The following is a 24,523-nucleotide window of genomic DNA, read 5'->3' as shown; positions in this document are numbered from 1 at the left end:
TCTTTAGTTGGAAAACTCCCAGGGTTTTTGCAAAATGCTCCAGGTCATTTTAAAGGCAGTGATGACATTTGTTACCATTTCAAATAAAACAATTTTTTTTTGAGACACAAAATTGTGTTATTTTGTGTCTTCACAATAGCAATAACAAATGATAAAAGTAGCAAGGTGTTAAGTAAACCAAGAATATGGAAGACTTCCATGTGGAAAACTATAAAATGCTAATAAAAGACATAGAAGATGATCAGAATAAATGGAGAGATAGTCCAAGTTCTTGGTTGGAATAACTTGAAATTACAAAGATGTCATTATTCCCCAAGTTATTATTATTTTTTAAGACAGTCTTGCTCTGTCAGCCAGGCTGGAGTGCAGTGGTGTGATCTTGGCTCACTGCAACCTTCGCTTCCTGGGTTCAAGCAATTCTGCCTCAGTTGCCTGAGTAGCTGGGACTACAGGTGTGCACCACCAGACCTGGCTAATTTTTGTATTTTGAGTAGAGACAGGGTTTCACCATGTTGGCCAAGCTGGTCTTGAACTCCTGACCTCATAATCCACCTGCCTTGGCCTCCCAAAGTGCAAGGATTACAGGCGTGAGCCACCACACCAAGCCAAATTAAATTATATATATATAATATGTGTGTGTGTGTGTGTGTGTGTGTCTGTATATAGACATATTTTTTTTTAGTTTCTTTCTTTCTTTATTTATTGAGGCAGGGCCTTGCTCTATTGCCTAGGCTGGAGTGCAGTGGCATGATTCACTACAGCCTTGACATCCTGGGCTCAAGTAATTCTCCTGCCTCAGCCTCCCAAGTACCTGGGACTACGGGTGCATGACCCCACACCTGGCTAATGTTTTTTATTTTTATTTTTATTTTTTGTAGAGACAAGCTCTCATTATGTTGCTCAGGCTTAAATAATATTTTAATGCATTCCCAATTCATATTTTATTTGGAATGTTTCAAGAACTTGTTAAATGCTCTAAAATTAATATGACAAAATAAAGGTCTACTAATAGCTAAATCAACCTTAAAAAGAAGAGCAAAGGAGTGACTTGCTGTACCAAACAGCAAACACACGAAACACTAAGACAAAGCTGTAGGAAATAAAAACAGGAACAAATAGACCAATGGAACAGATAGAGAGCTCAGAGACAAACTTATGTACACATGGCAAATTTTTATAATAAAGGGAGTTCCATAAATCAATGGGAAAATGATTGTTTAGCAAACGGTGATGAGAGCCGGGCACAGCGACTCACGCCTATAATCCCAGCACTTTGGGAGGCCAAGGCGGGCAGATTGTTTGAGCTCAGGAGTTCCAGACCAGCCTGGGCAATATGGGGAAACCCCATCTCTACAAAAAAATACAAAAAATTAGCCAGGCGTGGTAGCACACGCCTGTGGTCCCAGCTACTCAGGAGGCTTAGGTGGGAGGGTCACTTGAGCCTGGGAGGTGGAGGTTGCAGTGAGCTGAGATGGTATCATTGCACTCCAACCTGACTGAAAGAGTGAAACCGTGTCTTAAAAAAAAAAAAAAGGCTGGGTACAGTGGCTCACGCCTGTAATCCCAGCACTTTGGAAGGTCGAGGTGTGAGGATCACGAGGTCAGGAGTTCGAGACCAACCTGACCAACATGGTGAAACCCCACCTCTATGTTAAAAAAAAAGAAAAAGAAAAAGAAAAAAAAATAAATGGTTATGGGAAAACTGGCTCACTATAGAGAAAAATAAAATTGGATCACTTCCTAATACCACATATAGAGGTAGACTCCAAGTATATTAAAAACTAAAATGTGAAATGTAAGACTGGAACATAGAAAAAAAGGTAGGAGAAAATTGTTGTGACCTAAAGCAGAGAACTCCTTAAGACAAACTTCAGAAAAATAAACCATAGGCATAATTGCTAAAAGAGAAGAATTTAAATGTTTCCATCACACACAAAACAGATAAGTGAGATGGATATGTTAATTCACTTGATTTAGTCAATCCACAATGTAAACATGCAGCAAACCATCACATTATACCCCACAAATGTATACATTAGTATGTCTCAAATTTAAAAAAAAAAAATTTTTTTTTGAGATAGAGTTTCCCTCTGTCACACAGGCTGGAGTGAAATGGCTCAATCTAAGTTCATAGCAACCTCTGCCTCCCGGGGTCAAGCGATTCACATGCCTCAGCCTCCCAGATAAGCTGGGATTACAGGCATGCACCATCATGCCCCGCTAATTTTTGTACTTTTTGTAGAGATGGGGTTTTACCATGTTGGCCAGGCTAGTCTCAAACTCCTGACCTCAAGTGATCTGCCCACCTCAGTCTCTCAGAGTGCTGGGATTACAGGTGTGAGCCACCATGCCCGGCCTCTCAAAATTTTTTTAATCCAGTAGAACACCCTCCCACATTAAAATGGAACCTCAAACTCACAAATCTACCACTCACTCCTAATCTCAGGCAACTGCAAAGAAAGTTGCTTTCACACTGAGAAGTTCAGGGGTCTGGGGTGAAGTCTCTGGGAAGCCATAACTAAGGCTCACTTCTGTATATTTGGCAGCTCAAGTTCACATTATCTGAGTTGTCCCAAAAACTCTTCAAGCCATGAATTTAAAATGCTCCTGGACTGGTGGTGCCAGAGTCAAAAGTAAATGAAATACTCTCTGAGGAAAATCTTTATCTTAGGCTTCAAAATCCCCACAAATATTCTATTTTATTAAATTTAAGATGCTACTGATTATAAAATATACCATCAATTTATATGCTAGTAGAATGAAAAAAACCAGTTAATTAAATTATTAAGTACCATCAATTGTAAGACGTACCCCAATTTCAGAAATGTTAACTATTAAAAAAATAAGCACAAGCACAGAAACAAACCTGCAAAGATGTCAGGTATTGGAATTATCAGATGTAGATTAGAAAACCCCTATGCATATTATATTTAAAGAAATAAAATACAAGTATAAATAAATTTGTTAGAAACAGAAGCCCATAAAAAGTGATCTAGCAGATTTGAAAAAAGAATCAAATCTTACTTCCAGAAATTAATAAGAATGCAAAGTACTGAAATGGATGGACTTATCATTGATAAAATATTTCTGAATAAAGAATGGATATGTACACATATTTAATTCTGATGAGTAACCACTAAAAGAATAGAAACAGAGTTCATAACTTCCAAACTAGTAGAAGGGAAAAAATGGAAAGAAAAAAAGCACCAGTTTGAGATTTCAATTTATAGTAGTGGTTTGAACCCTTCAAATTAAACAACAGGAAAAGTTGGACAAATATCTGTTTGAAAATATCTATTTAAAGTCACTAGAGACATATCAAGGGATCAAAAACCAGAGGAGCCAAGATCCCAGAGAAAAAGGAAGTGGAGGTAAGTAAGTCCAGCTAAATTGAAATTTCACAGTTTTATGGGGATAGATGAAGAAAAAAATGAATTGAGGGCCCTAATATCGCAGGCTTTCAGTTGGGACCCCAAAGGGCTATAATTAGGAGTAAAAATAAACCTGAAATAAACCAGGCTCAAAAATGGAATCTCAGCCTCTGATAAATTCAATCCTTTATTGGATTGAGATGATTCCTAATCTAAATGACTGCCAGAAGCTAAAATAGCTCTACTCTCTGGAGGAAAGTAACTTTATCCAGAACCTTGAATTTTTCTCTTCAAATTTATATATAAACTCTCTGGTATTAAATCAAAAATTGCTATGCTTACTAGAAGACAAGACTGAATGATTGAAGACTAAGAGATAAACCTGGGGAATAAAAACAAATTCATAGGCAATCCAGATATTAGAGTAACAAAACATGATTTTTTAAATATATGTGCTTTAAATATACAAGAAATTAGATGACAAGATGGATAATTTTGGCCAAGAACTAAAAAATAAAAAATCTAATGGAAATTGCAGAAGAGAAGAAATAAAGAACTCAGAAAGGGGTACAGATTAGATACAACTGAAGAAATGTCTGGAGAAAATATCCATAATGAAGCATGGAAAGAAAATAGATATAAGAGCCAATAGACATATGGGACAGAGTAATAGGAGTCCCAGAAGGAAAGGGAGACAGAATAGGAGTCCCAGACAGAAAGGCGAGCAGAAACAGTATTTGAAAGCTAAAAGTCAGGGAGTATATGGTAACTCTCTGTACTTTCTGCTCAATTTTGCTGTGAACCTAAAAATGGCTTTAAAATGTAGTCTATTTTTTTTAAGGGAATAGTTAAGAGCTTTCCAAAACTGAGAAAGCATTAGATGCGAGAAGTGTTATGAAGCAGCACAAAGACAAAGAAAACCTAAACTTAAGTACATTACAGAATGCTGAACACCCACACAATGAATCTTAACAGGCAAAATTAAAAGACACATTATATTCAAAGGAAGAATAAGATGAACGCTTTATATCTTTTAGGAATATTGGAGGCCAGAAAACAATAGAATAACATCCTTTAATGTGCTAAAATAAAATAACTGCCTACCTAGATTTTTTTTTTTTCCTTTTAGAGACCAGGTCTCTCTCTGTTGCCCAAGTTGCAGTGCAGTGGCATAATCATAGCTCAGTGTAACCTCAAACTCTTGGGCTCAAGCAATCATCCTGTCTCAGGCTCCTGAGTAGCTAGGACTACAGGTGCATACCACCACACCCAGCCTTTTTTTTTTTTTTTTTTTTTTTGTTTGTTTTTGGTTTTTGGAGAGATGGGATCTTAGTATGTTTCCCAAGCTGGTCTCAAACTGCTGGCCTCAAATGATCCCTCTGTCTTGGCTTCTTGAAGTGCTGGGATTATAGGCATGAACCATAGCACACGGCTCTTAGACTTTTATACTTAGCGAAACTACCCTTCAAAATATAAGGTGAAATAGGGAAATTTTCAGTCAAAGAAAAGCAAACTATTCACAGTATGCCTAATTGGTCTGCCTAGAACTTTCAAAGCAACGTTGAATAGAAGTAGTGAAAACAGGATTTTTCCCAAAAATGCAAAGGTTTTTTAACATAAGAAAATAAATCATGGCCGGGCGCGGTGGCTCAAGCCTGTAATCCCAGCACTTTGGGAGGCCGAGGCGGGTGGATCACGAGGTCAACAGATCGAGACCATCCTGGTCAACATGGTGAAACCCCGTCTCTACTAATACAAAAAAAAAATTAGCTGGGCACGGTGGTGCGTGCCTGTAATCCCAGCTACTCAGGAGGCTGAGGCAGGAGAATTGCCTGAACCCAGGAGGCGGAGGTTGCGGTGAGCCGAGATCGCGCCATTGCACTCCTGCCTGGGTAACAAGAGCGAAACTCCGTCTCAAAAAAAAAAAAAAAAAAGAAAATAAATCATTGTAATATACCACATTAATAACTTAAAGAAGCAAAAAACTCACATGATCATATAAATCGATATAGAAAAAAGCATTTGACATAATCCAACAGTGATTTATGATAAAAAACATAACCAAATAGGAATAGAAGGAGTCTTCCTTAGTATGATAAAGGACATTGCAACAGACCCAATGTTTATGTCCTCCCCAGATTTCATTTGTTTAAATCCTCACCCTCAATGAAATGTATTAGTAGATGGGGCCTTTGGGAAGTGATTAGGTCATAAGGGGTTTCCCTCTTGAATGGAATTAGTGTTCTTACAAAAAATTCTCCAGAGGACTGAGCACGGTGGCTCACACCTGTAACTCCAGAACTTTGGGAAGCTGAGGCGGGTGGATCACTTAAGGCCAGGAGTTTGAGACCAGCCTGGCCAACATGGCAAAACCCTGTCTCTACTGAAAATACAAAAATTAGCCAGGTGTGGTGGGACATGCCTGTAATCCCAGCTATTCAAGTGGCTGAAGCATGAGAATTGCTTGAACCTAGGAGGAGGTGGTTACAGTGAACTGAGATCATGTCACTGCACTCCAGCCTGGGCAACAGAGAGAGATCTGTCTCAAAAAAAAAAAAAAAAAAAAAAAATACTCCAGAGATAGTTCCTACTCTTTCCACCACATAAAAACACAGTGAGAAGTTGGCAATCTGCAACCCAGAAGAAGTACCTCACCAGAATCTGACCATGCTGGCACCCCAATCTTGGACTTCCCAGCCTCCAGAGCTGTGAGAAAGAAGTTTCTGTTGTTTATAAGCCACCCAGTTTATGACATTTTATTATAGAAACCTGAATGGACTAAGATAGAAATTGATACCCAGAAGTGAGGGTACTGCTGCAACATACACCAAAAAATGCGTAATCAGTAGAGGGTGGAAGCGTTTTGAGATGCATGCTAGAAAAAACCTACGTTGCCATCAATGAACTATTAAGGGTGATGCTGCTGAGGGCTCAGGAAGAAAAGAGGAGAGTTGTAGAGAAAGCTTCCATCTTTTTAGAGAATATCTAAGCAATCACAAACAGAATGTTGGTAGAAATATGCACAGTAAAGGCCATTCTGACAAGGTCTCAGGGAAAATAAGGAACATATGATTGGAAACAGAAATGGTGACCCTTGTAAAGCAGTGAAGAGCTTAGCTGAATTATGTTCATGTTCTAGTGCTCTATGGAAAGTAGAACTTGTGGATCATAAAATTGGATATTTAGCTAATGAGATTCCTAAGTAAAATTTTGAAGAAGTGCCTTGGTTCTCCTGTTTATAGTAAAATGTGAGAAGAGAGAATTGACTTGAAGTTGGAATTATTGAGCAAAACAGAACTAGAATTTAAGGATTTGAAAAATTATCAGCCTATTCATATTGCAAAAAAATAAAAATAAAAAAATAAGAACATGTATTCAAAGAGAACACTAAAGGTGTGGCCAAGTGACCCTTTGATAAGGGGATCAGTATATGTGTGAAACATGGACTTAGTCACCATAGCAGGACAAGTGCCAGGTTGAACTGAAGAAGCAGGAGATGGGAGAGAATGAGGAAAAGCTGTTGGTCTTCAGGAATTTTACAGTTCAGGACCGTAGAGCTCTTCAGCCACAAACATACACTATTCTTCAAGACAAGGGAAGAGTAACCTGGAAGGCAATTCAGAGATCATCGGGGCTGCCACCTCAGTTTTGAAAAGGGGGACCATTGCCTCACTTTCAACAGGTTAGACAACCTCTACCCAAAGCTGTGTGGGCCTGGCAAAGTCCTGGGGGTGGAACTCCTGCCCAGTAGAAACACTAAAGCAGGTCCTTCACCCCAGTGGGTCTAGAATTCAGGACCACTGCCCCAGTGAAGCCTCATCTGTTTAAAATTGTACAGAAGTTCTAACCACAGCAATCAGGCAAGAAAAAGGAAAGCCATCCAAATTAGAAAGGAATAAGTAAAACTGTGTCCACAGAAGACATATCTTACATACAGAATATTTGAAAGAAACCAGAAGAAACCTATTAGAGCTAATAAAAGCAACTCCATTTTTAGCATCCATAAGAGTAAAATACTCAGGAATAAATTTAATCAAGGAGGTGTAAGATTGTACACTGAAAGGTACAAAGCATTGTTGAAAAACTAAAGAAGACCTAAATAAATGGAAAGACATCCCTTGTTCATGGATTGGAATATTTAATATTGTTAAAATGGCAATATTCCCCAAAGCAATCTACAGAGTCAGAATAATCCCTATCAAAATCTCAATAGCCTTTTTGACAGAAATGAAAAAGCTGGTCATAAAATTCATATGGAATTACAAGGGTCTCTGAATAGTCAAAATAATCTTGGAAAAAGATCAAAGTTGGAGGACTCACACTTCCTGATTTTAAAACATACAAAGCTGTAGTAATCAAAACAGTGTGGTACTGGCCTAAGGATAAACATATAGATCTATGAAATCAAATTGAATCTAGAAATAAATCCTTATACCTACAAATCAATTGATTTTCAATAAGGGTAACAAGTCTATTCAATAGGAAAATAACAGTCTCTTCCAATGGTGCTTGGACAACTAGAGAGTCACATGCAAAACAATGAAGTTGGACTCTTAATTCACACCATCTACAAAAATTAATTCAAAATGATGCTAAGACCTAAATATAAGAGCTGTAAAACTATAAAACTCTCAGAAGAAAACATAGGATTATGATGCTTAATTTCATGTCAACTTGGCTATGTGCCCAGTGGTTTGTTCAAAAGCTAGTTTAGGTGTTGTTGTGAAAGTAGTTTTCAGATGTGCTTAACCTTTAGAATTAGTACACCCTAAGGCAGATTAATGTCCATTATGTGGGTGGGCATCATCCAATCAGTTGAAGGCCTTAAGAACAGTGACTGAGGTTTCCTGAAGAGGAAGGAATTCTGCCTCAAGATTGCAATGGGAAATCCTTGCCTGAGTTTCTAGCCTAGCCTAGACTGATTTTAGACTGAAAACTGGAACATCAACTCTTATATGAGTTTCCGGTATGCCCTAAGGATTTCTGATTTGTTAAGCCCTGACAATTTTGTGAGTCTATTTCGTAATATCTCTCTCTCTTTCTCTCATATATATGTGTTTGTTATAATAAAGAATACTCTGGTTTTGTCCCAGGTTCCTGGCATAAAATATCAAAAACCTTTAGAATTTTGTGTTAGGGGTGTCTCTCATTCCAATGAGATGACAAAGAGGAATTACTTCTCCTTCTATGTTAGGAGGCAGGGATAACCTTGATTCTAAAATCTCATAAGGACAATATTAAAAGAAAAATTATAAGTCAATCTCTTTCCTGGACATAGATACAAAAGTCCTAAACAAAATATCAGCAAAGTGAATCCAATAATATATGAAAAGCATCCACCAGGCACAGTGGCTCATGCCTGTAATCCCAGCACTTTGGGAGACCAAGGCAGGTGGATCACTTGAGGTCAGGAGTTCGAGACCAACCTGTCCAACATGATGAAACCCTGTCTCTATTACAAATACAAAAAATTAGCTGAGTCTGGTGGCAAGCACCTGTAGTCCCAGCTACTAGGAAGGCTAAGTCAGAAGAATCACTTGATCCCAGGAGACGGAGGTTGCAGTGAGCCGAGATTCTACCACTGCACTCCAGCCTGGGTCACAAAGTGAGACTTCATCTCAAAAAAAAAAAAAAGAAAGAAAGAAAGAAAGCAAACAAAAGCATCATGAACATGTTATATTTATTCCAAGAATTCACAGTTGTTTTATTTTCAAAACTCTGTGTAATTCAGCACATTGATAGAATAAACAAGAAAACCATATAACCATCTCACATAGAGACATGAAAATCACTTGATAAAATTTATCACCTGGCCAGGCACAGTGGCTCACGCTTGTAATCTCAGCACTTTGGGATGTCAAGGAGGGCAGATCACCTGAGGTCAGCTGTTTGAGACCAGCTTAGCCAAAATGATGAAACCCCATCTCTACTGAAAATACAAAAATTGCCAGGGGTGGTGGTGCTTGCCTGAAATCCCAGATACTCAGGAGGATGAGGCACAAGAATCGCTTGAACCCAGGAGGCAGAGGTTGCAGTGAGTCAAGATCACGCCACTGCACTCCAGCCCCGGAACAGAGTGAGACTCTGTCTCAAAAAAAAAAAAAAAAGTTAACACCCATTTATACTAAAACTATTTGCAGACTGGAAATAAAAGGGAATTTCCTTAGTTTGTTAGAGTATTTGCAAAAAACATATAGCAAACATTAAACATAAATGGTAAAGTCTTGAAAACTTTCCTCTACATAAAAAAAAAAATAAGAATCCCCAGTATACCATCTCCATTGAACATTATACAGGTGGTCCTAGTCAATGCAATAAAACAAGAAAAAGAAAAGGTATAAGAATGAGAAAGGAAGAAATAAAATTATTATTTACAGACAATATAATTGTGTAGAATATCTAAAAACATCTACAGATAGATAATTAGAATTGATAAGTAAATTTAGCAAAATCTCTAGGTAGAAAGTCAATATAGAAAAATCTATTGTGTTTTCAGGAATCAGGATCATTTACAAAATAACATGTAGGCTGAGTATGGTGGCTCATGCCTGTAATCCCAGCACTTTGAAAGGCCAAGGTTGGAGGATTGCTTGAAGCCAGAAATTCAAGACCAGTCAGGGCAATATAGTGAGACTCCAACTCTACAAAAAAAAAAAAATTATTCATTTTATTTTTTATTTTTGGAGATGAAGTCTTGCTCCACTGCCCAGGTTGGAGTGCAGTAGTAGCACAACCTCAGCTCACTGCAACCTCTGCCTCCTGGGTTCAAGCAATTCTCCTGGCTCAGCCTCCCAAGTAGCTGAGATTACAGGCACATGCCACCACGTCTGGCTAATTTTTTGTATTTTTAGTACAGACAGGGTTTCACCATGTTGGCCAGGTTGGTCTCGAACTCCTGACCTCAAGTGATCCACCCGCCTCAGCCTCTCAAAGTGCTGGGATTACAGGTGTGAACCACCATGCCTGGCCCCATTTCTTCAACATATAAATGGATAAAATAAAAGAAAGGAATGAAGATTGAGAATTTACAGATTAGAAGACAGTTAAGAGACACAAATCCATTTCAATCTGTGATCTTTGATTAAACAAACAGACTGTAAATAATAATTCATAACACTTAAGAGACAATTAGATTTTTTTTTTTTTTGAAACAATGTCTGGCTCCATCACCCAAGCTGGAGTACTGTGGAGCAGTCTAGGCTCACTGCAACCTCTTCCCTTCAGGCTCAAGTGATCCTCCCACCTCAGCCTTCCTAGTAGCTGGGACCACAAGCACACACCACCACACCCAGCTAATTTTTGTATTGTTTCAAATTAAATTAATTTAAACAGGGTTTCACTATGTTGACCAGGCTGATCTCCAACTCTTGACCTCAAGCATTTCTCCTGCCTCCATCTCCCAAAGTGCTGGGATTACAGTTGTGAGCTACCGCACCCAGGTGATAATTGGAATGTGAATGGTGAAGGCTATTTGATGGTATTACAAAATTACTATTAAATTTTTTGGCATGATAATGGTATTGCATTTAACTATTTTTTTTTTTGTGTGTGTGTGTGTGATGGAGTCTCACTCTGTCACCAGACTGAAGTGCAGTGGTGCAATGACGGCTGACTGCAACCTCTGACTCCCAGGTTCAAGCAATTCTCCCGCCTCAGCCACCCAAGTAGCTGGCATTACAGGCACGCGCCACCGCCCCCCAACCCCTGGCTAATTTTTGTATTTTTAGTAGAAACGGGATTTCACCATGCTGGTCAGGATGGTCTCAATCACCTGAACTCATGGTCTGCCCATCCTGGCCTCCCAAAGTGCTGGGATTACAGGCATGAGCCACTGTGCCCAGCCAAGAATGTTTCACTAAATATCTCGATTATTATGTTTTCGGTGCTCCTTACAGTTTGTGTTCAAGGTGAGTACCTCACTCATTTTTACCCCAGTTCCTGCCCTACTGGAAGAATTAGATATCTACATGGGGAGGAGGGCAGTGTTGACCCCTCACCATACACAAAAATAATTTGAGATGGTTCATAGATCTAAATGTGAAAGAGATAAAAAATAAGGCTTCTAGAAGAAATACAGAAGGGTATCTTCATGGCCTAGTGGTAAGCAAAGATTTCTTTTTTTTTTATTGTATTTTGGGCTCTGGTGTACATGTGCACATCCTGCATCCTGCAGGATTGTTGCACAGGTACATACATCATGGTGGTTTGCTGTCTCCATCCCCCTGCCCCACCCCCAACCCCATTGCCTACATCGGGCATTTCTGCCAGTGTTATCCCTCCCCTTCCTCCCCGCCTCCCCCCACTATTCCTCCCCTCCCCTCCAACCCCCCACCTAGCCCAGTGAGTGTTGTTCTCTTCCCTGTGCCCAAGTGTTCTCATGTTCATCAACCGCCTATGAGTGAAAACAGGTGGTGTTTGGTTTTCTGTTCTTGTGTCAGTTTGCTGAGAATGATGGTTTCTAGATTCATCCATGTCTCTACAAAGGACACAAACATCGTTTTTTATGGCTGCATAATATTCCATGGTGTGTATGTGCCACATTTTCTTAGTCCAGTCTATCACTGATGGGCATTTGGGTTGCTTCCAGGTCTTGGTAAGCAAAGATTTCTTACACTGGGGGTGGGGGTGGGGGTAGGGAGGGGAACACTAATCTTAACAACAAAACTTCATAAATTGAATTTCATTAAAATTTAGAACTTTTGGTCATTAAGACACCACTGTAAATAAAAAAGTGAGTCATAAAGTGGTAGAATTTATTTTAAATACCAGTATCTGGCAAAGGATTCATGTCCATAGTATTCAAAGAATTCCTACAAATCAGTTAAGTAAAAGAAACACTGATAACTCAATTATTAAAAATGTGCAAAAGACTTGAACAGGCAGTTCACAAAAGAGAATTTCCAAATGACCAATAAACATGAGAAACTGCACACTAATATTAGTCATTAGGTAAATGCACATTAAAACCACAGTGCAATACCACACAGACTCACCAGAGTGACTAAAATGAAAAAGATGGGCTGGGCACAGTGGCTCACACCTATAATCTCAGCACTTTGGGAGGCCGAGGGGGGTGGATCACCTGAGGTCAAGAGTTCAAGACCAGCCTGGCTAACATGGTGGAACTTCATCTCTACTCAACATACAAAAATTATCTGGGCATGGTGGCGCATGCCTGTAATCCCAGCTACTTGGTAGCCTGAGCCAGGAGAATGGTTTGAATCTGGGAGGTGGAAGATGCAGTGAGCCGAGATTGTACCATTGCGCTTCAGCCTGGGTGATGGAGCAAGACTCTGTCTTGGGAAAAAAAAAAAGTGTGAATCTCAAACACATTATGTTTAGCAAAAGAAGTCAGACACACAAGAACATATACTGTATGATTCTATTTTTTGCAAGGTTCAAGAATAGGCAGAACTAGCGGCCAACAAGCATATGAAAAAAAGCTCATCATCACTGGTATTTAGAGAAATGCAAATCAAAACCACAATGAGATACTATCTCATGCCAGTTACAATGGTGCTCATTAAAAAGGAAACAACAGATGCTGGAGAGGATGTGGAGAAACAGGAACGCTTTTACACTGTTAGTGGGAATGTAAATTAGTTCAACCATTGTGGAAGACGGTGTGGTGATTCCTCAAGGATCTAGAACCAGAAATGCCATTTGATCCAGCAATCCCATTACTGGGTATATACCCAAAGGATTATATATCATTCTACTACAAAGATACATGCACATGTGTGTTTATTGTAGTGTTCACAATAGCAAAGAATTGGAACCAACTCAAATGGCCATCGATGATAGACTGCATAAAGAAAATGTGGCACATATACACCATGGAATACAATGCAGTCATAAAAAAGGATGAGTTCATGTCCTTTGCAGAGACATGGATGAAGCTGGAAACCATCATTCTCAGCAAACTAACACAAGAACAGAAAGCCAAACTCATAAGCGGGAATTGAACAATGAGAACACATGGACATAGGAAGGGGACCATCACACACTGGGGCCTGTCAGGGGGATGGAGGGGCTAAGGGAGGAATAGCATTAGGAGAAATATCTAATGTACATGATGGATTCATGGGTGCAGCAAACCACCATGGCACGTGTATACCTATGTAACAAACCTGTACATTCTGCACATGTATCTCAAAACTTAAAGTATAATAATAATAAAAGAAAAAAAAGAATCCCTCACAATGCTGCCACACTGGGGATAACATTTAGATTTGAGTTTTGAAAGGACAAAATATTCAAAGCATAGAACATTTATTGCTATAAATTTCCCTTTTAACTGTTTTTGCTGCATTCCATGAATTTTGGTATGTTGCTTTTTACACTTTTATTTGTTCTAAGATATATATATATTTTAATTGCTAACACATTTATTCATGAATGAAGCCAAGAAGAATTTATAAATGCATTTTAATACCTTGCTCATAAAATAGTAACATTGCATCTTTGCAATCTGATACGGAATACAGGAAGATACTGGTAAAGGCTTTGATGTGCATATCTATTATACCCAGGTAATCAGAACACACATGAGCTACCTACTTTAGTGTTACACCAAACCATCTTCTCAGAAAAGCCAGCTTCAAGCTCTACTGGGTAGCTGAGTAAGTAGCGTCCAAGGTTTAAAGACTGGAGAGCAGGGGAGAAAGATGAAAGGAGAAAGCAGCACACACTTCAAAGCCCACTTTTAAGCACGCGACATTATGAATATTAAAAATAAAGGATGCAAACAAAAAAGGCAATTCAGCATTTTCAGAAAGAGCATTTGGGACTATTCAGCCCATAAGGAGCCTGTGCTTGGGGCCATCCACTCTCTCCAGTCTCTCAAAGTGTTTCCTGGCATTGCGAATGTTGATCAGGGTGGCCGCAGAAGGGATCGACGGATCTGACATGACCACCATCACGTACGTGTTTAAGGTGAAGATGTCGATGAAAGCTGCGAAGTTGGAATTCCTAACTTCCATGCTCCGAAAGGAAGCGGCCAATTTACTGCAGCTCAGCTTGAACTGCTTGATGATGTTACTGATCTTCTCAAACCGGTGGACGTCGCGCTGCTCTTTGCACTGGTAGTGGGAAATAACCAAGAACGTAGCTCTTTCGAACAGCAGAACTTCATCGGCCTCGACGATTTGGGCAAAATTCCTGAGGTTCATCTCCAGCTGCTGAACGTTGGGAATCAGCTGGTAGACGATGCTGGACCAGGCTTTGTAGAGCATCTCATCCCAGATGGACGTTCAAAAAAAGCCCACTCCAGCGGGCGAGACAGACGCCTCAGATCTTCCTCTCGCTCTTTAAAAATCAGGTCACGGCCGGGCGCGGTGGCTCACGCCTGTAATCCCAGCACTTTGGGAGGCCGAGGCGGGTGGATCACGAGGTCAACAGATCGAGACCATCCTGGTCAACATGGTGAAACCCCGTCTCTACTAAAAATACAAAAAATTAGCTGGGCATGGTGGCGCGTGCCTGTAATCCCAGCTACACAGGAGGCTGAGGCAGGAGAATTGCCTGAACCCAGGAGGCGGAGATTGCGGTGAGCCGAGATCGCGCCATTGCACTCCAGCCTGGGTAACAAAAGCGAAACTCCATCTCCAAAAAAAAAAAAAAAAAAAAAAAAAAAAAAAAAAAATCAGGTCACGCTGATCCTCCTGAACCAGATCCATTTTGTGCACCAGGCAGAAGATTTTGGCGTCAGGAGAGTTCTGGAGGATGGCCTCCAGACATGTCTGGTAATAATGCATATCCTTTTTCGGTTCACGGCTCTCCACGTCAAACACGCAAATCAAAACCTCTACGTTACGGAAGATGTTGTCTCGCTGGCAGGTGAAGTAATTTTCCATGAAGGTGTCCTGACCGCCACAGTCCCACAGGTTCAGCACCAGGTTCCCCAGGAATCGGACATGGGAGTGCTCCACGTCAATGGTGGCCCCCAGGCGCCGGGAGTCGCGAGCAATATAATTGGCGAAGATAATCGACCTCATGCTGGTCTTCGCTGACCCGCTCTTCCCCATCAGCAGTACCTTTTCCTTCACGGCTGTATTTGGCATCACCCGCCGGGGCCGCCGGGGCCGCCGGGGCCGCCACGGACTGGGCCTGAGGGCGCGGCCTACACGCAGCGCCGAAGGACGGAGAGGGGGCTCCGGGAGCTCGCAGGCCGGGCCTCGCTCCGCCCCGCTGCGCAGCTGGGCCGGCAGGAGAGCCGAGAGCGCGAGCTAGGAGCTGGAGAGGCTGCGGCGGCGGGGCTGGTTCTTTCTCAAAGGGGAGCGCCTGCCTGTTCTAAGACATTTTTAAATTTAACTTTTGACTTCTTCAGAAAAAAGAATAGGCAAAACTAATCCATGACGATAGAAATCAGAACAGAGGTTGTGTCTGAGCAGAGAGGAGGGCAGAGACTAGAAAACAGCATGAGGGTCGTTTCCATTCAGGGCTATGGCTAAGGCATATCTTGATCGGGGTTTTAGTTACATGGGTATATAAATTTATCAAAACTCATCACCCTATACACTTAAGATCTGTGCATTTTAAGGTATTCAATTGTACCTTAATAAAAATGTGTGTGAACAAAAAATTTTTATTACATAAATATGTAGTAAGAAATTGTAGTTGTTGTTTTATGAGGCAGAGTGACTTCCTGAGTAATTTACACTATATTTTTATTGCTTCATCTTTCTGACAAAGAAAGTAGGTTCATGCTTCCCTGTACCAAAGAAGGTAGCCAGGCCTTTGTTCATAGGGTCTTGGAACTCCTAAAGCACAGCAGGGAGTTAGTTTTTCAGGGCTGAAAAAATGGTCAAGAACCAAAAAACCAACCCTCAAATAAGTCTCGATCTGGGGAAAATTTTAAGCTGAAGTGTCCCAGAGGGTTGAGACAGGAAGGTGGCTCCCTGAAATGCCAGCAGTCCTGAAGCCTCAGGTACACTGGGTAGGAGGACCCTGGGTAGGAGGTCCCGGAGCCCTTCTGGTGTTAAGAGCCCAGATGCAGCAGTTTAGGGACCTTAGCAAAGACCCTGGAGACCGAACTTGGCAGAGAGGAGTTGAGACACAGTTTTTGCCTTCAGACGGCTAAGAAGAAAAGCAAGAGCTATCCCTGTGGCTTAAGGGCCTGACCTACTTCTACTCTGGATAAACTGCAGAAACTCCGGAACTTTTTTTTTTTTTTTTGAGACAGAGTCTTGCTGTCACCAGGCTGGAGTGCAGTGGTGCAATCTTGGCTCATTGCAACCTCCGCCTCCTGGGTTCAAGCGATTCTTCTGCCTCAGCCTCCTGAGTAATTCTGGAATTCTTATACAACACAAAGGTTGGACATTTTTTGCCAACCTAGGTAAAGGGAGGCTTAAACCAGATTATGTTTGATATAGACAAAAAACAAAAACAAAACCTTTGCTATTTCTCATACCCAACTGTTGTGAAAATTGTCATACCTAATACACTTAAAGTCAATTAAATATCATGCATCACTTCTTACAGAAGAAAAAGTAGACATTTGACTTTATACCTTAAGATGATGTTAAAATAACTTTCCAATTATAAAGAGTGATTGTTTTAAAATAAAATTTATCTAATATAACTTACATGTTATGAAAAAATGGACAAAATACTTAAGTTCCTAAGGAGGTTGACAAAATTATGAGTGTGAAAGAAGTCTGAGAGTCAAAAAAGGTTTGAAAATGCTGCTGCAGACAGTAGGGTACAGAGAACTTTTGTGTGCTTAGTTACTTTTAGCAGAGTGACCCAGTTAGCTTTGGGGGTTCTGTGTGTGCTGTCTTTGTTTGTTTGTGACAGTGTCTTGCTCTGTCATCCAGGCTAGAGTGCAGTGCAGTGGCACCAACCTCACCGCAGCCTCCATCTCCCAGGTTCAAGTCATTCTCCTGCCTCAGCCTCCCAAGTAGCTAGGACTACAGGTATATGCCACTATACCCAGCTAATTTTTGTATTTTCAGTAGAGACAGGGTAGTCTCCAACTTCTGACCTCACGTGATCCACACATCTCAGCCTCCCAAAGTGCTGGGATTACACGTGTGAGCCACCTCGCCCAGCCAGAAACTGAATTTTAAATTTTATTTAATTTTAATTAATTTACGGCCAGGTGTGGTGACTCACGCCTGTAGTCCCAGCACTTTGGGAGGCTGAGGTGTGTGGATTGCTTGAGCCCAGAAGTTTGAGACCAGCCTGGGCACCATGGCAATACCCTGTCTCTATCAAAAAAATACAAAAAATAGCCAGGCATGATGGCATAGGCCTGCAGTCTCAGCTAATTGGGAGACTGAGATGGGAGAATCACTTGAACTTGGGAGTTTGAGGTTGTAGTGAGCCGTGAGTCATACTCCATCCTGGGTCACAGAGTGAGAGACCCTGTCTCAAAAATAAAAAATTTAAATGGTCACACATGACTAGTGGATACAATATTGAACATCACAGGTCTCGGCCATTAATTTGAGATGCTTGATGAATATCTCCACATAAATTCTACAAGCACTTCCAATACAATAGTTGATTTTCTGCCTCCCACCACATTCACAACTTTTCCTGTCTAATGTTGCCTATGTAGTTTAAAACACCATCATCTTGTGAGTCATTCAGGGTTAAAATTGAGAAGTCCTTTATTCATTTCACAAACAACTACAGAGCACTTACTAATATGCCAGGCAGTATACTAGGCACTGGAAATGCCGTGATGAATGTAGTCCTCATAGAAAATGATGATAATGTTTATGATTGACTCTTTGCATAAAGAAAAATAGACTCATTCCCTTCTCCCTCCTTTGCAAGGGAGTCTTGCATCACCTTCCACATGTAAACGTTCACCCCAAGACCGCCTCCACTTTCACATCCCTGACAGCAGATACTTCCATCTCTTCCACTTACTGCTGTATCAATAGTGTACAGAGGAGTGCAAATGGGGGGAGAGGGGTGGGATAAACATTTGAGGAATTTATGTTTTTTTTTTTTTATGGAGTTTCCCTCTTGTTGCCCAAGCTGGAGTGCAGTGGCGTGACCTCAGCTCACTGCAAATTCCACCTCCCGGGTTCAAGTGACTCTTGTGTCTCAGCTTCCCTAGTAGCTGGGACTACAGGTGCACACCACCACGCCTGGCTAATTTAGTATTTTTAGTAGAGATGGGGTTTCACCATGTTGGCCAGGCTGGTCTTGAACTCCTAATCTCAAGTGATCCACCCGCCTATACCTCCCAAAGTGCTGGGATTATAGGCGTGAGCCCCCCACCCGGCTATGTTCTCTTTTTCACCATACTGCTCTTATCCTTTTATTTCCTCCCTTCTTCCCACTAAACCATTCAAATGGCCTAGCTATGCCAGAGAACTATAATAAAAGCTTGCTGGAGGTATTTAAAGCCTCACTCTAAAGTGTGGTCCCGGTCCGAGGGCAGCAGCATCACCTGGGAGCTTGTTAGAACTGTAGAAACTCAATCCCTACCCCAGACTTACTACATCAGAATCTGCTTTTTAACAAGACCCCCCAGGTGATACATATGCATGTTAAAGTTCAAGAAACATTGCTCTAAAGCACAGATCTAAGCACATTTTTGCCTGGCTTTAAAATCTTTGATATCTTTCAAACTGTACAGTCATATTTATACAAAGTATTCAGCCTGGCATTCAAAACTACAATGTAACCTCTGTCAACTTTTCAACCTTTTCTCGCTCTGAGTCCCTACAGTTCTATATTCCATCCAGATTGGTGAATGCAGTCCTCATAGGACTACAATCTCTCCTCAAACATATCCAATACTCTTCCCTTTCCCATGCCTTTTTCCCAGTGTATTCACCCCAACCACCTTCCAAATCCCTCTTCCTCTGAAGCACACTCAAACCTGAGCTCTCCCAGATGCAGTTTATAGAGCCCCTAGTTCAAAATGCTGTCCACCTCCCATGTCTTTAGCAACATTTATACATCTATTAACTCTTAACACATTCTCTTTCCTTGAAGTTATGTGTCTGTCTGTCTCCCCCACTTCACTTTAAGCTCCTAGAAAGTGGAGATAGTTTTTTATTCTTCCTCAATGTCTACTACACTGCCATGTATAATAGGTGCTCAAGGTCTGTTGAAATAAACTGAAGGAAAAAGGATTTATAGTGACCTATAGGAAGACATCATGGGCACTGTCTCTGCTTCCCTCTCCCCACATCCAGTTCCTCCCCTGACCCAAAGTATAGGAGTTTCTATGGCCTCAGGAGCAGGGACCAGTGAGTTTCAAGGGAGGGCTACATCACATACCTCTGAGTTTATCTTGGCTGGCACCTGCTTCCAGCTCTGCTTCCCAGAAAACAGCATCCAAAGCTCCGAAATAAACAAAACAAATAGTAATAAAAGGCTGATACATGATGGCAGTGGGATGTCCATCCCCCAAATTGGTGCCATTTTTCAACCAGATGCTCTCCTCAGCCGAAGAGTTTTCTGCCTCCAGGCTGTGAGTTCATGTGATATCACAATGGGCTTTCCAAGGTAAAGCTGACAGCAGTCAGTGTGCATGCTGCTTAGGTCTCTTCTCTGAGCCACACCCAAAGTAGCATCTGCTGCCCCTCCCTGCAGCTGTCCATAGGCTCTATTCTGACAGCCAAACTCCTTTATGACTCTTCTAGGATTGGGCTAGACAGCCTGTCATTAAGTAGGGAGTATGAGGCAAGGTTTCAAAGACGCAGGCCTTCCAAGAGGCCTGTTCTGCTCTACAAGCCTTTTCTCTAGAGCCAGTCACTCCCTAGAAGTCCAGGTATGGGGTTAAATGTCCCAAACCACAAACTAGAATACAAGATCAAGTAAACTAAAGGAAGTTAGGATATTTTAAGTAGGTACTCTCAGAACATTTGAGACATACGGTTTCCTAAATCTAAGGCTTGACACATTTCCTAGCTGCTTTTGCACTGGGACAGAAAAGAGATGTCAGAGAGGGAAATTAAATGACCTTAGAGGGTCACTCTACCCCAGAATCTACAGTCTCATTTTCCAAGTCTGGAACATTTATTCTGTCAGGTCATCCAGACATGACTGAATTCTCCAGGGCTAATTCACTATAAACAAAAAATGTACAAGGAATCTATTCACGCTATAACAAAGATTAATAAAACATGCCAAAACCTTCTTCTTCCTTTTTTTTTCTTTTTTGGGACAGAGTCTCACTTTGTCACAGGCTGGAGTGCAGTGGCGTGATCTCAGTTCACCGCAACTTCCGCCTACTGGGTTTAAGTGATTCTCCTGCCTCAGTTTCCCAAGTAGCTGGGACTACAGGCTCACGCCACCACACACACCACAATGCAGCACAGAGCTTTCTAAAAGCCTTGTTTGGGGCCATTAAGAGAATGAAAGCATTTTGGACAATATATAGATGGCACAGGGTCATCACTGTGAAGGTTGTTGACCAGAAGCCAAGAGAATGGTATTTTAGAAAAATGAATTAAGTAATACTCCAGGAACAAAGTTGGAAAGGATAGCACATCAAGACATGATTTGTTTTCTTTTTTCAGCCAGAGTTTCACTCTTGTTGCCCAAGCCAGAGTGCAGTGGCGTGATCTCAGCTCACTGCAACCTGGGCAACAAGAGGAAAACTGCATCTCAAAAAAGACAAAGGATCGAAGTTGGGAGACTTGAACCTCTGTCTCCCAGGTTCAAGTGATTCTGCTGCATCAGCCTCCCAAAGCTGGGATTACAGGCATGTGCCACCACACCCGAGTAGCTGGGATTACAGGCGTTGGCCACCATGCCCGGCTAATTTTTTGTATTTTTAGTAGAAACGGGGTTTCACCATGTTAGCTAGGCTTGTCTCGAACTCCTGACCTCAGATGATCCACCCACCTCAGCCTCCCAAAGTGCTGGGATTACAGGCGTGAGCCACCGTGCCCAGCCCAACGATTTTTAAAGTTGTAAAAATCACTTTGAAAACACCAAGTTTGACTTTTCTTTGCTCACCATAATACCTAACTCTAAGTCATGTACTTTGATCTTTACTCCGATATGATATTAACTGAGCCATGTGTTAGTCCAACTCCCCTAACTTTTAGTTGTCAGGGCTCTGTCTTATATCTGCTTAACAGCCTTCAGAGGTTCTGGCTCTACCATCCAGCAGGCACTCCACAGATTCCTGCTACCTGATTGAAAAGGAAAAGACACAGAGGAGACAGCTGCAGGTGTGAGAAGGAAAGCTGAGTGTGAATGGAGGCCTAGGAAGAAGGAGGGCCAGAAAGAGCCTGCTGCCCTCACCTTCATCCAGCACTTCTCCATCAGGCCGCTGTTTCCAGAGTCTCGCACTTTGAGGTAGCAGTCCATGGCATGACTGTACTCTCCAGCCTGCTCCCAGTGTCGAGCTTGTTCCATGAGTCCCTCCACACCCCTGTGGAGATTAGAGCACTGGGACTAGGCATGGGGGGCCAGCGTGCTCTATTCTGTGCACGCCTCATGACCCTCCCAGCCCTGCCACTGCTGCTGGACCTCTGCCTCATACCTGGCCCCCTTCTTAGTAGCTTCCCGCTCATGCTCTTCCTGCAGAGCCTCCAGCTGGCCGGGCACATAGTCCTTGCAGATCCGCAGCGCATCACTCCATAATCCAGCCTCCTGCTCAGATTTCCAGGTATCAAGAGGGCAGAGGCAGGCATGACAGCTTCCCACTGCCACACAGGTGCCCTGGCCCATGGACTCCTGGGTCCTTAGACCTCTCTTCTCCTTCCTCTTTCCTGTCTTCCCACTCCCCAGTACTAACCTCCCTGATCTTTCTTCATACCAGGGGTCAGTGTGGCTCTCTGTGGGCTCTCAGACCCTCTCCCCTTCCCCTCATGGCCCTGAGTCGAGTGCCCCGCCTTATAATAATTGAGAGTCAGGCCTGATCTCTCGGCCCGGAGCAGCAGCCCTTCTGCTTTCTGAAAGTCCTTCTCCTCCAAGGCCCTCCGAGCCTGTCCTACAAGCACCTCATGTGAACCTCGGCCACACGCTGAGCTGCCTCCCGGTCCTGGTTATGGACAAACCTGCCCCCAGATGGGGACAGAGGAGAGACTGAGTATAGGACTGAGGTCCAAATTCTGGGAGAGAAACAGCCATGTCACTGAGGGGTGTAACACTGATTTGTTCTAGGTTTGAATGAAGGTCAAGATAATCATGAAAGATCCTGGGACTGGGACTGGGGAAACAGGATTAAGGAATGTATGGGGTAACTCACATGAGGACTGCTTCCTTGGGTTTACCAGCTCTGATGAATTCAGCTTCAGCCTCTTCCAATTTACCCTGCAGGGAGAAAGGCAGTCATGCGTGATGGGAAGGAGACTGGCATCACAGGCAGTCACGAGACCGGGGTCTGCACACCAGGCAGCAGTGCACTAGGGGATGGAACAAGAGGGCTCTGCGGTCAGGGTCTAAATCACACCCATACCTCATCCTCCAGGTACATAGCGTATTTGAGATGGACCTCGGGGGTTTTGTGCTTGAGGGCCAGCCGAGAGAGTTCAAAAGCAAATTCAAAGGAGCTGAAACAGAAGGTGCAGAAAAAGTTTTCTTACTTCACACTTCCCTTCATAAAAGGAACAAGACAAGACCAAACAGAGAAAGGACAGGGTTGAGGGGAGAAAAAGTGACAGGTTTAAGGATAACAGACATGAAGTGACAGAAAAGCACAGAGATAAAAAGGAAGACAGGCAGCCAGCCCTGTGAAGACCTCGCCACTGTCGGCGTGGATCCAGAGACGTCTGGAAAAGCCTATGCCTTCCCTGAGGCCAGCTGCTCCTGAGGAAGGAGAATGGGCCTGCGAAGGGGAAGGGAGGAGTGAGCCTCGAAGTCCTATGCTGACAGGGCCAGGAGGGCTCCTGGTGCTCACCACCTCCTCCTGAGCCCCAGCTACATTATCAGAAACACAGTCTCTCCAAAAACTGAGAAAGATGACCCTCAGCATCGGACTCCACGATTGGCATTTATAACAGTTGCTTAAGAAAAGTTCACTTTGCTCCTTCTGCCGTCTTTCTGCGCCTCCACAATGGTGCACATGAATGTTCTGGCTGATGCTCTCAAGAGCATCAACAATGCCGGATAGAGAGGCAAACACCAGGTTCTTATTAGGCTGTGCCCCTAAGTCATCGTCCGGTTTCTAACTGTGATGATGAAATATGGTAACATTGGGCGGATTTGAAATCACTAATGATCACAGAGCTAGGAAAATTGTTGTGAACCTCACAGGCAGGCTAAACAAGTGTGGAGTGATTAGCCCCAGATTTGACATGCAACTCCGAGATCTAGAAAAATGGCAGAATAATCTGCTCCCATCCTGCCAGTTTGGTTTTGTTGTTGTTGTTGTTGGGATGGAGTCTCACTCAGTTGCCCAGGCTGGAGTGCAATGGCAGGATCTTGGCTTATTGCAACCTCCATCTCCCAGGTTCAAGCGATTCTCATGCCTCAGCCTCCCAAGTAGCTGGGACTACAGGCGCCTGCCACTATGCCTGGCTAATTTTTGGATTTTTAGTAGAGACGGGGTTTCACCATATTGGTCAAGCTGGTCTCAAACTCTGGACCTCGTGATCCGCTCGCCTCAGCCTCCCAAAGTGCTGGGATTACAGACGTGAGCCACCACGCCCAGCCACCGGTTTGGTTTTATTGTACTGACAACCTCAGCTGGCATCATGAACCATGAAGAAGCAAGACAACAACACATCGGAGGGAAAATCCTGAGATTCTTTCTCTAGAGATGTAATACATATTTACAAATAAAATACATCATGAGCTCTGGTGCTTCCAAAAAAAAGAAAAGGGCGCTTTGCATTTGACAGAATCACACTTCCACTACCCAGAAGCAAGTGACTGGCTTAGTGCAGTCTGCAGTGCTGGCTTTACAGTCTGTTCCCTCTCCACCCTTCTTAGAACGGCCAAAAATTAAACACTGTTCTGAGCCCCTAGGGAATAGGAGCAGTTAATTTATTCTTGCCACTCTATCATGTCCTTCCAAGGATCTTCCTTTACCACATTTCTTCATTATTGCCTCTGCTTCTGGAAATATTTTTCAGGTATACATCAAAGTGGCTCAGACTGTTTTTTTGGTTCTCTCTGTCAACTTTCAGGGAGTCAAGCAAAGAGGAGAAACAGACCCAGGAATGAGGCCACACTGCCACTAAGGCAGAGTTCTCTTACCATAAACTCCACCCATCTTTACCTTG

General features: G+C 42.4%; 1 protein-coding gene and 1 pseudogene across 10 annotated transcripts in view; both read right to left on the bottom strand.

The window, feature by feature from the left end:
* LOC105706961 (intraflagellar transport protein 172 homolog) overlaps positions 1-24,523 on the bottom strand; it is a 34,274-nt gene that overhangs the window by 6,342 nt on the left and 3,409 nt on the right. For 2 of the 10 annotated variants that reach the window (XR_010337898.1, XR_010337904.1), the window contains exons 6-10: positions 22,756-22,849; positions 22,546-22,610; positions 21,838-21,947; positions 21,597-21,726; positions 19,620-21,484 (exon numbers count right to left, since the gene is read on the bottom strand). Coding sequence is in view for 3 of the 10 variants with exons in the window: in XM_064363923.1 (XP_064219993.1) it covers positions 21,617-21,726; positions 21,838-21,947; positions 22,546-22,610; positions 22,756-22,849 (379 nt within the window). In the remaining 7 variants the exon portion in view is untranslated. Of the gene's footprint in view, positions 1-9,021; positions 10,013-12,455; positions 12,669-15,588; positions 15,663-17,961; positions 21,485-21,596; positions 21,727-21,837; positions 22,611-22,755; positions 22,850-24,523 lie in introns of those variants that run through there. The other 8 variants (XR_010337903.1, XR_010337901.1, XR_010337902.1 and 5 more) reach the window with 8 other exon arrangements.
* On the bottom strand, positions 13,783-15,433 carry LOC135269662 (ras-related GTP-binding protein A-like; annotated as a pseudogene).

The sequence above is a fragment of the Aotus nancymaae genome, unplaced genomic scaffold (assembly GCF_030222135.1).
Source record: "Aotus nancymaae isolate 86718 unplaced genomic scaffold, 86718_ANA_hifiasm-v0.15.2.pri h1tg000057l, whole genome shotgun sequence".
In the NCBI taxonomy this organism is placed as follows: domain Eukaryota; kingdom Metazoa; phylum Chordata; class Mammalia; order Primates; family Aotidae; genus Aotus; species Aotus nancymaae.
Note: the sequence above shows the minus strand (reverse complement) of the source record. Positions and strands in the feature narration are given on the sequence as shown.